The sequence below is a fragment of the Petromyzon marinus genome, chromosome 76, assembly GCF_048934315.1.
Source record: "Petromyzon marinus isolate PM22_M1 ecotype Great Lakes invasive population chromosome 76, UKy_Petmar_22M1.pri1.0, whole genome shotgun sequence".
In the NCBI taxonomy this organism is placed as follows: Eukaryota; Metazoa; Chordata; class Hyperoartia; order Petromyzontiformes; family Petromyzontidae; genus Petromyzon; species Petromyzon marinus.
In genome coordinates, this window is record NC_133742.1 from 414,180 (window position 1) to 428,046 (window position 13,867).

The window sequence follows — 13,867 nt, forward strand, 5'->3', positions numbered from 1 at the left end:
CAGACTCACTCACACAGAGACCCACAGACTCACTCACACAGAGACCCACAGACTCACTCACACAGAGACCCACAGACTCACCACACAGAGACCCACAGACTCACTCACACAGAGACCCACAGACTCACTCACACAGAGACCCACAGACTCACTCACACAGAGACCCACAGACTCACTCACACAGAGACCCACAGACTCACTCACACAGAGACCCACAGACTCACCACACAGAGACCCACAGACTCACCACACAGAGGCCCACAGACTCACTCACACAGAGCCCCACAGACTCACTCACACAGAGACCCACAGACTCACTCACACAGAGACCCACAGACTCACTCACACAGAGACCCACAGACTCACTCACACAGAGACCCACAGACTCACCACACAGAGACCCACAGACTCACCACACAGAGACCCACAGACTCACTCACACAGAGACCCACAGACTCACCACACAGAGACCCACAGACTCACTCACACAGAGACCCACAGACTCACTCAAACAGAGACCCACAGACTCACTCACACAGAGACCCACAGACTCACTCACACAGAGACCCACAGACTCACTCACACAGAGACCCACAGACTCACTCACACAGAGACCCATAGACTCACTCACACAGAGACCCACAGACTCACTCACACACAGAGACCCACAGACTCACACAGAGACCCACAGACTCACTCACACACAGAGACCCATAGACTCACTCACACAGAGACCCACAGACTCACTCACACAGAGACCCAGACTCACCACACAGAGACCCACCACACAGAGACCCACAGACTCACACAGAGACCCACAGACTCACTCACACAGAGACCCACAGACTCACTCACACAGAGACCCACAGACTCACTCACACAGAGACCCACAGACTCACCACACAGAGACCCACAGACTGACTCACACAGCGAGAATCCTATGGGTTTCTCATCGAGTCTCTGCGTTGCTCCCCACCCCAATCCTCTCCCCTCTGCCCCCCCTCACCCATTCCTCTCCCCCTGACTGCCCAGGCATGAAGGTTTGGTCAAATCCCTTCGAGCCCAAGAAGTGAAACACAGAGACACACAAAGAGAGACAGAGAGAGAGACAGAGAGAGACAGACACAGAGAGACACAGAGAGATACAGACAGAGACAGACACAGAGACACAGAGACACACAAAGAGAGGGACAGAGAGACAGAGAGAGACAGACACAGAGAGACACAGAGAGATACAGACAGAGACAGACACAGAGACATAGAGACACACAAAGAGAGAGAGAGACAGAGAGAGACAGAGAGATGGAGAGAGACTCACAGGGAGAGAGAGACACAGAGAGAGAGACAGGGAGAGACACAGAGACACATAGAGCGAGACAGAGAGACACAGAGAGACACAAAGAGAGAGACACAGAGACACACAAAGAGAGAGAGAGAGACAGAGAGAGACAGAGAGATGGAGAGGGACTCACAGGAAGAGAGAGACACAGAGAGAGAGAGAGAGACAGGGAGAGACACAGAGACACATAGAGCGAGACAGAGAGACACAGAGAGACACAAAGAGAGAGACACAGAGTGAGACAGAGAGACAGACAGAGATACACAAAGAGAGAGACAGAGAGACTCAGAGACACAGAGAGAGAGACAGGGAGAGACACAGACACACAGAGCGAGACAGAGAGAGAGAGAGAGACACAGAGACACACAAAGAGAGAGAGACAGAGATAGAGAGAGATAGACACAGAGAGAGACAGAGAGAGACAGACACAGAGAGACACAGACAGAGACAGACCCAGACAGACACAGAGAGACACAGAGAGAGACACAGAGAGACACGGACAGAGACAGAGAGAGATACAGAGACAGACACAGAGACACAGAGACAGACACAGTGAGACACAGTGAGACACAGAGAGACACAGTGAGACACAGTGAGACACAGACAGAGACAGAGAGACACAGAGAGACACAGTGAGACACAGAGAGACACAGTGAGACACAGTGAGACACGGAGAGACACAGAGACACAGAAAGACACAGGGAGACACAGAGAGACACAGTGAGACACAGTGAGCCACAGAGAGACACAGTGAGACACAGTGAGACACAGTGAGACACAGAGAGACACAGAGACACAGACAGAGACACAGAGAGACACAGAGAGACACAGAGACAGACACAGACAGAGAGACACAGAGAGACACAGAGACAGACACAGAGAGACACAGTGAGACACAGTGAGACAGTGACACAGAGAGACACACAAAGACACAGTGAGACACAGAGAGACAGAGAGACAGTGAGACACAGTGAGACACAGACAGACACACAGACAGACACAGACAGACACAGTGAGACACAGTGAGACACAGAGAGACAGAGAGACACAGAGACACAGTGAGACACAGTGAGACACAGACAGAGACAGACACACAGACAGAGAGACACAGAGAGACACAGACAGAGACACAGAGAGACAGAGACACAGAGAGACAGACACAGACAGAGACACAGAGACACAGAGAGACACAGACAGAGACACAGACAGAGACAGATCAGACTCCACGCTCAGTCAGTGGGCACCAGCGCGGCCTCCCTGTCTGGCTCCTGCCTGGCTCCTGCCTGGCTCCTGCCTGGCCCTGCTAGCTGGCTCCTGCTAGCTGGCTCCTGCTAGCTGGCTCTCCTGTCTGGCTCTCCTGCTAGCTGGCTCCTCCCTGGCCCTGCAAGCTGGCTCCTGCTAGCTGGCTCTCCTGCTAGCTGGCTCCTGCTAGCTGGCTCTCTGCTAGCTGGCTCTCCTGCTAGCTGGCTCTCCTGCTGTCTGGCTCTCTGCTAGCTGGCTCTCTGCTAGCTGGCTCTCCTGCTAGCTGGCTCTCCTGCTGTCTGGCTCTCTGCTAGCTGGCTCTCTGCTAGCTGGCTCTCCTGCTAGCTGGCTCCTGCTGTCTGGCACCTGCTGTCTGGCTCTCCTGCTAGCTGGCTCCTGCCTGTCTGGCTCCTGCTAGCTGGTTCTACTGCTAGCTGGCTCCTGCTGTCTGGCTCTCCTGCTAGCTGGCTCTCCTGCTAGCTGGCTCCTGCTGTCTGGCTCTCCTGCTAGCTGGCTCCTGCTGTCTGGCTCCTGCTAGCTGGCTCCTGCTAGCTGGCTCCTCCCTGGCTCCTGCTGTCTGGCTCCTGCTAGCTGGTTCTACTGCTAGCTGGCTCCTGCTAGCTGGCTCTCCTGTCTGGCTCCTGCTAGCTGGCTCTACTGCTAGCTGGCTCCTGCTAGCTCGCTAGCTGGCTCCTGCTAGCTCGCTAGCTGGCTCTCCTGTCTGGCTCTCTGCTAGCTGGCTCCTGCTAGCTGGCTCTCCTGTCTGGCTCCTGCTAGCTGGTTCTACTGCTAGCTGGCTCTCTCCTGCTGTCTGGCTCCTGCTGTCTGGCTCCTGCTACCTGGCTCCTGCTAGCTGGCTCCTGCCTGGCTCTCCTCCTGTCTGGCTCTCCTCCTGTCTGGCTCCTGTCTGGCTCTCCTGTCTGGCTCTCCTCCTGTCTGGCTCCTGTCTGGCTCTCCTGTCTGGCTCTCCTCCTGTCTGGCTCCTGTCTGGCTCTCTCCTGTCTGGCTCCTGTCTGGCTCCTGTCTGGCTCCCTTCCCACGCTCTCCGTCTCGTCGACCGTGGGGGGACGTCGTCACAAATCGACTCGACACAAATCTCGCGGTGAACTTTCTTTTAATGGCGACAAGCTCTCTCTCGTCACGACCTCGTCACGACCTCTCGTCACGACCTCGTCACGACCTCGTCACGACCTCTCGTCACGACCTCTCGTCACGACCTCGTCACGACCTCGTCACGACCTCGTCACGACCTCGTCACGACCTCGTCACGACCCTCGTCACGATCCTCGTCACAGTGACAACGTAGTCACCACGATGACCTCTCGTCACGACCTCGTCACCTCGTCACGACCTCGTCACGACCTCGTCACGACCTCGTCACCGCGGCGACGCCTGCTGCTGCCGCCGTTGCGCCGATGACGTCATCGATGCGATAACGTCATCGCCGCGATGACGTCATCGCCGCGATGACGAAATAAAAGAACCAAAACCAGCCCGTGACATTTTGTCCACGTGAATGTTGTGCCGCTCCCCGAACTTTGGACCACCCACCCACCCACCCATCCACCCACCCACCCATCCATCCACCCACCCACCCATCCACCCACCCACCCATCCACCCATCCACCCACCCACCCATCCACCCATCCACCCATCCACCCACCCACCCACCCATCCACCCATCCACCCATCCACCCACCCACCCACCCATCCACCCACCCATCCACCCATCCACCCACCCACCCACCCACCCACCCATCCACCCACCCACCCATCCACCCACCCACCCATCCACCCACCCACCCACCCATCCACCCACCCACCCATCCACCCACCCACCCACCCACCCATCCACCCACCCATCCACCCACCCATCCACCCACCCATCCACACACCCATCCACCCACCCATCCACCCACCCATCCACCCATCCACCCACCCACCCATCCACCCACCCATCCACCCATCCACCCACCCACCCATCCACCCATCCACCCACCCACCCATCCACCCACCCACCCATCCACCCACCCACCCACCCATCCACCCACCCACCCACCCATCCATCCACCCACCCACCCATCCACCCATCCACCCACCCACCCATCCACCCATCCACCCACCCATCCACCCACCCACCCACCCACCCATCCACCCACCCACCCACCCATCCACCCACCCACCCATCCACCCACCCACCCACCCATCCACCCACCCATCCACCCACCCATCCACCCATCCACCCACCCATCCACCCATCCACCCACCCACCCATCCACCCACCCATCCACCCACCCACCCATCCACCCACCCATCCACCCACCCACCCCACGTGGTACAGTGAACGCTTCTTCTGAGAAGTTGCTGAGTTTTTGAGGCCTCCTCCGCTGGCGTTTTGAAGCCGTTGACGTCACATTCGTTATGGCCTTACGGTGTGACGTTATCCGCTCGTTTTCCTACGAAAAACGGTGGGCCCATTTAAGTATTAACACTTTTTTTTAAAAAAAAGCACCGTGGATAGGAGTGTAGTAGTGTCGTGTATAGTAGTGTAGTGTGTATAGTAGTGTATAGTGTAGTGTGTAGTGTATAGTAGTGTAGTGTATAGCGTAGTGTGTAGTGTGTATAGGAGTATAGTGTATAGTAGTGTAGTGTGTATAGTAGTGTATAGTGTAGTGTATAATGTAGTGTGTATAGGAGTATAGTGTATAGTAGTGTATTGTAGTGTAGTGTAAGGTGTAGTGTGTATAGGAGTATAGTGTATAGTAGTGTAGTGTGTATAGTAGTGTGTAGTGTAGTGTGTATAGGAGTATAGTGTATAGTAGTGGTGTGTATAGTAGTGTGTAGTGTATTGTAGTGTATAGTGTAGTGTGTATAGTGTATAGTAGTGTAGTGTGTAGTGTAGTTTATAGTGTAGTGTGTATAGGAGTATAGTGTATAGAAGTGTAGTGTGTATAGTAGTGTGTAGTGTATAGTGTAGTGTATACTAGTGTAGTGTATACTAGTGTAGTGTGTATAGTGCAGTGTGTATAGGAGTATAGTAGTGTAGTGATCGTGTGTGTAGTGTAGGAGTGGTGTAGTGTAGAGTATAGTGTGTGTAGTGTAGGAGTAGTGTATAGTAGTGTATAGTAGTGTATAGTGTAGTGTAGTATTAGTGTAGTGTATAGTAGTGTAGTGTATAGTGTAGTGTATAGTAGTGTAGGAGTGGAGTAGTGTATAGTGTAGTGATAGTGTGTATAGTGTAGTGTAGGAATGGTGTGTAGTGTATAGTAGTGTAGGAGTGGTGTAGTGTATAGCATAGTTTATAGTGCAGTGTGTAGTGTATATGAGTATAGTGTAGTGTAGGAGTGGTGGTGTATAGTGTGTATATGAGTGTAGTGTAAAGTAGTGTATAGTGTAGTATATAGTGTAGTGTAGTGTGCAGGGTGCTTCAAAATGAATGTTCACACTTCTGAGAAATGACCAACAACACCACAGGAAGGTCCGCCTACAGGTGGAGCGCCGAACGAGTGGGAGGCCTTTTTGAGGCTATCAACGTCACATGTTGTTAGCGTGTTACGGTGTAGTAGTATTATTATCCTTTTTTTACATTAACAACTATAGTCCCCGTATAAGCGTTAACATTTAATTTGAGGCCCCCTGTATATAACACAACAACCGCTATTCGCCACTAAGTGGCGGTGACGTCACCACGACGCTTGTGCCAGGCCATGTGCACGTTGAGGCCACGTGAAGTGTCGAACGCCCGCTGGGCAGGAGGTCACGGGGCAGACCCAGCAGGTGCCACGGGTCGACTGACTGAGATGACTGAGCTGATGCACCACCTGTGCCCCCTTCTGTGCCAACCCGCTGCGCTTTAGCCACCCGGCGCTCCGCTCGTTGTTGTGAGCGTCGCTCCTCCGCCCTCCGTTGTTGTTGGAGGGCGACTGCCTCCAACTGACCAGTAGCGTCCTTCACGAGCCTCCTCCACAGAGGCCGATCTTGACACCGCTGGTACCAGTCATCGGCAAGTCCACTCAGCTCCACGTCCTCCTGTACCATATCACTCCATCTCTTCTCTAGCCCGTGCCCTGTAGATATACCCACTCGGATAGACACTGATATCCTGAGTTTAAACCCAGCATTTAGTGTCTCCAGCATGGCCATTATGAACCCAGACTTTTGAACCACCCTGTATATATATACACACACGAGAATATATATAGGGTATTCTTTGGGTCTTTCGGTAAAGTCACCACCACGTAAGAAGGGAAACAAGAAAATAATACAAATATAAAACAATAAAATTATTGTAAAACAATACAATTATTATTCTTGGTTCTTTCGGTAAAGTCCCCACCACGTAGAAGGGAAACATTAAAATAATAAAAATATAAAACAATAAAATTATTGTAAAACATCAGGTGAAGGGAGCGAGACTGTCCTACCAGACAGTCTCGCTCCCTTCACCTGATGAAGGCCGCTTGTGTTGTGGCCGAAACGTCGTGAGAATATTATTGTGTTATTATTTTATCAATTTATTATTTTATTCTCATTCTACGTGACTTTACCGAAAGAACCAAAGAAGAATAATTTTATTGTTTTATATATTTATTATTTTATTGTTTCCCTTCTACGTGGTGGTGACTTTACCGAAAGAACCAAGAATATAGTATCACTATCATCAAGTTAAACGAAAATAACAATAAAATAACAAAAAACGACGCTTTTAAACACAACATAAAGCGGTCTTCGATTTTATTTTTCCCCCCAACGGCGAATCAAAAACGTCGTAGTAGCTTTTTTAGTTTTTATTCATTTTCTTTGAACCCGTCTATGCGCGACTTTGCCGAAAGGCCCAGAAGGATATTAATTCCTGCAGTCGCGAAAAGCATTCGGGCAAGATTTTTACATATTTATATGGGGTAGTCCAAACGTCGGGGAACATGGGGGGTTGCAACTGAAGATACAGAGGGTTTATAAATATACAGAGAGCCTACAGTCTGTCTTCAGCTGTATATTCACGTACAATATATATAGAAACACAGCTTCTAAATGCATCATATACACACAGAGTAAAACCTTGTGCATTGCGAGTAAACTTTGCCTGCGAGTGTTTTGCGGGTCGAGCTAAGCGTTTTAAAATAAATATTACTGTTAGTAGGCAACGTCGTGGACTTGTAGCCCAACGGGGATTAATTCACAGGATTAATTGTTGTGTATGTCTGTGGATGTCTGTCCACGTGGGAGGGGTGGGGCTTGGTGGACAGGGGAGGGGCTGGGTGGGGAGGGGTGGGGCTGGGTGGGGGGAGGGAGGGAGGGGCTGGTCACCCCGTGGTGCCCCCCTTATGAAACTCAACGTTTCACCAGCTCGCGCCAGGCTTGTGCCCGCCCTCACAGTCGGGCACATTGTGCTGAACGCACCACGTGGTGGTGGTGGTGGTGCCGTTCTTGTTGTTGTTGTTCACCCTGGCCATTGACCCAGCAAACCCGACGTTCCGACCAGCCCCCTCCTCCGCAGGAGAATTTGTTGACTTTGAAAGCACGCTCTGCCCTGCCGAGCGTGGTCACGTGACCACAACCGATGTACGAGTGCGCTTTGGATTACAAAACACGTTTCCCGAACGCAGTTACGCGTGCAATCCCAAGGTTTTACTCTGTGTGTTTGTGTGTGTGTGTGTATAGAGAGAGACCGTGTCCATGCCTTCAGCTGCATATGAATAAATGTAAAGACCTTGACCTTCGGCTGCCCAATCTGCCTAAACAAAGGTCACCACCACCACCACCCCACCCACCACTCTTCGAGGTGCGTGCGTGCATATATCGGCCGGGCATTTCTTTCCGGCCGCGAGTTGCCCCCCAAATGAAGAACAACAACAACAACAACACACTTACACTCCACAACCCCCGCACGGCACAGCTGGTAGGGGAGTGGTGGTGGTGGTGGTGGTGTTGGGGACTGTGAATGTTACTGAATGGCGAAATGTTTGGAGGAAGCTGAGATGCTTTGGACCGCCGGAAGCTCCCTCGGGTGCCACCGCTCGCTTCTGAAATGTCCCGCGCTGCCTGTGACGGACCCCCCCCCAACTGCTCGCCCGGTTCCGTGCGTGCCGCTGGACGGGAGGTGGGCCCCGCTGAGGGGGAGAGGCACCCAGAAACTCAGGGGGCTCGAACCCCAGGGTGTCTCAGTGTCTCCTACACGGCCATCGTGAACCCCCTGAGAGAGAGAGACACCCAGACCCAGGGCTTGAACCCAGGCTCTCAGTGTCTCTGACACGGCCATCGTGAACCCCCTGAGAGAGAGAGAGACACCCAGACCCAGGGCTCTAACCCAGGGTCTCAGTGTCTCCTACACGGCCATCGTGAACCCCCTGAGAGAGAGAGAGAGACACCCAGACCCAGGGCTTGAACCCAGGGTCTCAGCGTCTCCGACACGGCCATCGTGAGTCTCGGTGTGTGTGTGTGTGTGCCCGAACACTTGGGTGGGGGGTGGGGGAGGTGGGGGCTGGGGGGGGGTGGGGGGTGTGGGGGGGGGTCCATGGTTTAAGGCAAAGGACGCTACACGGTAAACCCGACGCCAACAACTTAAGACGCACGAACGTACGGACACGAGACGAAGCTTCCGCCCCCCCCCCCACCACGCCCGGTCCGCCTTTGTCTCCCCACTAGTGGAGATGTCTACCACCACCCACCGTGGCTCATTTGAGGCCGAGTCGACCTAGGGGACGCCCAGGACCCGGTTTCGGGATAACCGCCATGGTGCCCTGTTTTGCTCAGCCGCTCCGCACTCGCACACAGACAAAGGTCCCCCGTGTAGCCTGCAACAGGCAGCAGGGGCAAGTGCCGTTAGCGAGTAGCAGCAGCAGCGGCTGAGAAGGCTACCGGGCACTGTGGCACACACAGAGGGGGGTGGGTGGCCAGCAGAACCACCACGCCCGGCCGCCTTTGTCTCTCCCCCAGTGCCAGCGACGTTTCACTGCTACACTACGCTGCTACAACACCAGCTATTCATTTTGAGGCTGAGTCGACCTAGGGGAGGCCCAGGGACCGGTTCAGGTAACCGTCACCGACGGTGTTGGCCGTGAGCGGGAATCGAACTCGGGGTCGCCGGGTTCGTAGCGGTCAGCGTAGCGCTAACCACTACACCCACCGCTCCCCATACAGCACACACACAGACACACAGACACACACACAGACACACACATAGACACACATACAGACACACACACACAAAGACACACACACACCCACTCACACACAGACACACACACGCACGCACAGACACACACAGACACACACACAGACACACACACACAGACACACACAGACACACACACACAGACACACCCACACACACACAGACAAACACACAGACACACAGACACACCCACACACACACAGACACACACACACAGACACACACACACACCCACGCACGCACTCATACAATACAGCAGCAGAAGTCTAGGCATGCATATCCACTCAAACCCCCTCGCGGAGCTCCATCAGGAGCCCAAAAGTCACCCGGCAGAGGAGCGAGGACATCCCACACACACACACTTGTGCGTGTGTACAGTCTGAAAGAAATAGTCCATTGTGGGCCCAATAGGCCTCTTGTGGAGGTCGTTTCGTGGGCCCCTGGTGGAGCTCACTCACAGGCCCCACACAAGAGGCCCCACGACAGAGACGATTCTTGGGCCACCTGGTGGAGACGACACTCCTGGTGGGCCCCCTGGTGGAGACGACACTCGTGGTGGGCCCCCTGGTGGAGATGACACTCGTGGTGGGGCCTCTGACGGAGACGACACTCGTGGTGGGCCCCCTGGTGGAGATGACTCGTGGTGGGCCCCCTGGTGGAGATGACACTCGTGGTGGGCCCCCTGGTGGAGGCGACTCGTGGTGCCCCCTGGTGGAGATGACACTCGTGGTGGGCCCCCTGGCGGAGACGACACTCGTGGTGGGCCCCCTGGTGGAGACGACTCGTGGTGGGCCCCCTGGTGGAGGCGACTCGTGGTGGGCCCCCTGGTGGAGACGACACTCGTGGTGGGCCCCCTGGTGGAGGCGACTCGTGGTGGGCCCCCTGGTGGAGACGACTCGTGGTGGGCCCCCTGGTGGAGATGACACTCGTGGTGGGCCCCCTGACGGAGATGTCTCGTGGCGCGCCCCCCCTCCTCCCCGAGTGGATGTTGACCAACAGGCCCGAGGCGGAGCTCACTCCTGGGGCTCTTCTGATTGACCTAACTGGTGGTGGGTGGGTGGTGGTGGGTGGGTGGTGGGTGGGTGGGTAGTGGGTGGTGGGTGGGTTTGGCCCTGTGGAGGACCTCAGTCTTTGGTGGGTGGAGAGCGGTGGGTGGGTGGATGGTGGGTGGGTGGTAGATTCACAACCCCGCACCGCAACAGAGCCCCGAATGGCGGAGCTCGCTCCGGAGGCTCCCGATTGACCTGGCGACGGTGGGCGGGAGCGGGCGGTGACCCACCCCACCCACCCACCACCACCCACCCACTACCACCCACCCACCACCCACCCACCCACAGCGCAAGGGAGCTCACTCCCGTGGCCCGCCATCGTCGCCCCTGACGCGACGCAGGTACGAGGCGAGCGTGAGGCCCACGTCGGGGAGCTCGTAGCTCTGGGCGGCGTAGGCGCCGGCCACAACGCCCACCAGCGCCCCGGCCAGGCCGGCCACGCGCAGCCTGGCGAACACGAAGCCCAGGGCGAAGCCCTTCAGCAGCGGGGAGCTGAGCACGGAGCCCCCCGCCTGGGTGGTGGGTGGGGTGGTGGGTAGGGTGGGTGGGGGATAGAGTGAGTGGAGTTTGTGTAGAGTCTGTGGGTAGTGTTGAGTCTATGGTGCAGTGTTGAGTCTGTGGGTAGTGTTGAGTCTGTGGTACAGTGTTGAGTCTGTGGGTAGTGTTGAGTCTATGGTGCAGTGTTGAGTCTGTGGGTAGTGTTGAGTCTGTGGTGCAGTGTTGAGTCTATGGTGCAGTGTTGAGTCTATGGTGCAGTGTTGAGTCTATGATGCAGTGTTGAGTCTATGGTGCAGTGTTGAGTCTATGGTGCAGTGTTGAGTCTATAGTGCAGTGTTGAGTCTATGGGCAGCAGTGTTGAGTCTATGGTGCAGTGTTGAGTCTGTGGTGCAGTGTTGAGTCTGTGGGCAGTGTTGAGTCTATGGGTAGTGTTGAGTCTATGGGCAGTGTTGAGTCTGTGGTGCAGTGTTGAGTCTGTGGTGGAGTGTTGAGTCTATGGTGCAGTGTTGAGTCTATGGTGCAGTGTTGAGTCTATGGTGCAGTGTTGAGTCTATGGTGCAGTGTTGGGTCTATGGGCAGTGTTGGGTCTATGGTGCAGTGTTGAGTCTATGGTGCAGTGTTGAGTGTATGGTGCAGTGTTGAGGCTATGGTGCAGTGTTGAGTCTATGGTGCAGTGCTGAGTCTATGGTGCAGTGTTGAGTCTATGGGCACTGTTGAGTCTATGGGCAGTTCTGCGTCTATGGGTAGTGTTGAGTCTATGGTGCAGTGTTGAGTCTGTGGTGCAGTGTTGAGTCTATGGTGCAGTGTTGAGTCTGTGGTGCAGTGTTGAGTCTATGGTGCAGTGTTGAGTCTGTGGTGCAGTGTTGAGTCTATGGTGCAGTGTTGAGTTTATGGGCAGCAGTGTTGAGTCTATGGGGCAGTGTTGAGTCTATGGTGCGGTGTTGAGTCTATGGTGCAGTGTTGAGTCTATGGTGCAGTGTTGAGTCTATGGGCAGTGTTGCGTCTGTGGGTAGTGTTGAGTCTATGGGCAGTGTTGAGTCTGTGGTGCAGTGTTGAGTCTATGGTGCAGTGGTGAGTCTATGGTGCAGTGTTGAGTCTATGGGCAGCAGTGTTGAGTCTATGGTGCAGTGTTGAGTCTGTGGTGCAGGGTTGAGTCTGTGGTGCAGTGTTGAGTCTGTGGTGCAGTGTTGAGTCTGTGGTGTAGTGTTGAGTCTATGGGCAGTGATGAGTCTATGGGCAGTGTTGAGTCTGTGGTGCAGTGTTGAGTCTGTGGTGCAGTGTTGAGTCTGTGGTGCAGGGTTGAGTCTATGGTGCAGTGTTGAGTCTGTGGTGCAGTGTTGAGTGTATGGTGCAGTGCTGAGTCTATGGGCAGTGTTGAGTCTATGGTGCAGTGCTGAGTCTATGGGCAGTGTTGAGTCTATGGTGCAGTGTTGAGTCTATGGTGCAGTGTTGAGTCTATGGTGCAGTGTTGAGTCTATGGTGCAGTGTTGAGTCTATGGTGCAGTGTTGAGTCTATGGTGCAGTGTTGGGTCTATGGGCAGTGTTGGGTCTATGGTGCAGTGTTGAGTCTATGGTGCAGTGTTGAGTGTATGGTGCAGTGTTGAGGCTATGGTGCAGTGTTGAGTCTATGGTGCAGTGCTGAGTCTATGGTGCAGTGTTGAGTCTATGGGCACTGTTGAGTCTATGGGCAGTTCTGCGTCTATGGGTAGTGTTGAGTCTATGGTGCAGTGTTGAGTCTGTGGTGCAGTGTTGAGTCTATGGTGCAGTGTTGAGTCTGTGGTGCAGTGTTGAGTCTATGGTGCAGTGTTGAGTCTATGGTGCAGTGTTGAGTCTGTGGTGCAGTGTTGAGTCTATGGTGCAGTGTTGAGTTTATGGGCAGCAGTGTTGAGTCTATGGGGCAGTGTTGAGTCTATGGTGCGGTGTTGAGTCTATGGTGCAGTGTTGAGTCTATGGTGCAGTGTTGAGTCTATGGGCAGTGTTGAGTCTGTGGGTAGTGTTGAGTCTATGGGCAGTGTTGAGTCTGTGGTGCAGTGTTGAGTCTATGGTGCAGTGGTGAGTCTATGGTGCAGTGTTGAGTCTATGGGCAGCAGTGTTGAGTCTATGGTGCAGTGTTGAGTCTATGGTGCAGTGTTGAGTCTATGGTGTAGTGTAGAGTCTATGGTGCAGTGCTGAGTCTATGGGCAGTGTTGAGTCTATGGTGCAGTGTTGAGTCTATGTTGAGTCTATGGTGCAGTGTTGAGTCTATGGTGCAGTGTTGAGTCTATGGTGCAGCAGTGTTGAGTCTATGGTGCAGTGTTGAGTCTATGGGCAGTGTTGAGTCTGTGGTGCAGTGTTGAGTCTATCGTGCAGTGTTGAGTCTATGGTGCAGTGTTGAGTCTATGGTGCAGTGTTGAGTCTATGGTGCAGTGTTGAGTCTATGGTGCAGTGTTGAGTCTATGGTGTAGTGTAGAGTCTATGGTGCAGTGCTGAGTCTATGGGCAGTGTTGAGTCTATGGTGGAGTGTTGAGTCTATGGTGCAGTGTTGAGTCTATGGTGCAGTGTTGAGTCTATGGTGCAGTGTTGAGT

General features: G+C 54.1%; 1 protein-coding gene and 1 long non-coding RNA gene across 3 annotated transcripts in view; one reads left to right on the forward strand and one right to left on the reverse strand.

Annotated features, from left to right (window-relative positions):
• LOC142907237 (uncharacterized) overlaps positions 1-7,725 on the forward strand; it is a 36,220-nt gene extending 28,495 nt beyond the window's left edge. Inside the window, exon 2 of the long non-coding RNA XR_012930875.1 lies at positions 6,338-7,725. This is a non-coding gene — a long non-coding RNA (uncharacterized LOC142907237). The remainder of the gene's footprint in view (positions 1-6,337) is intronic.
• Positions 7,299-13,867, reverse strand: part of LOC116958356 (SLC35A4 upstream open reading frame protein) — a 42,553-nt gene continuing 35,984 nt past the window's right edge. For both annotated transcript variants that reach the window (XM_032980916.2, XM_032980917.2), the window contains exon 3: positions 7,299-11,316. In XM_032980916.2, the coding sequence (XP_032836807.1) occupies positions 11,104-11,316 (213 nt within the window). In that variant the 3' untranslated portion in view covers positions 7,299-11,103. The remainder of the gene's footprint in view (positions 11,317-13,867) is intronic.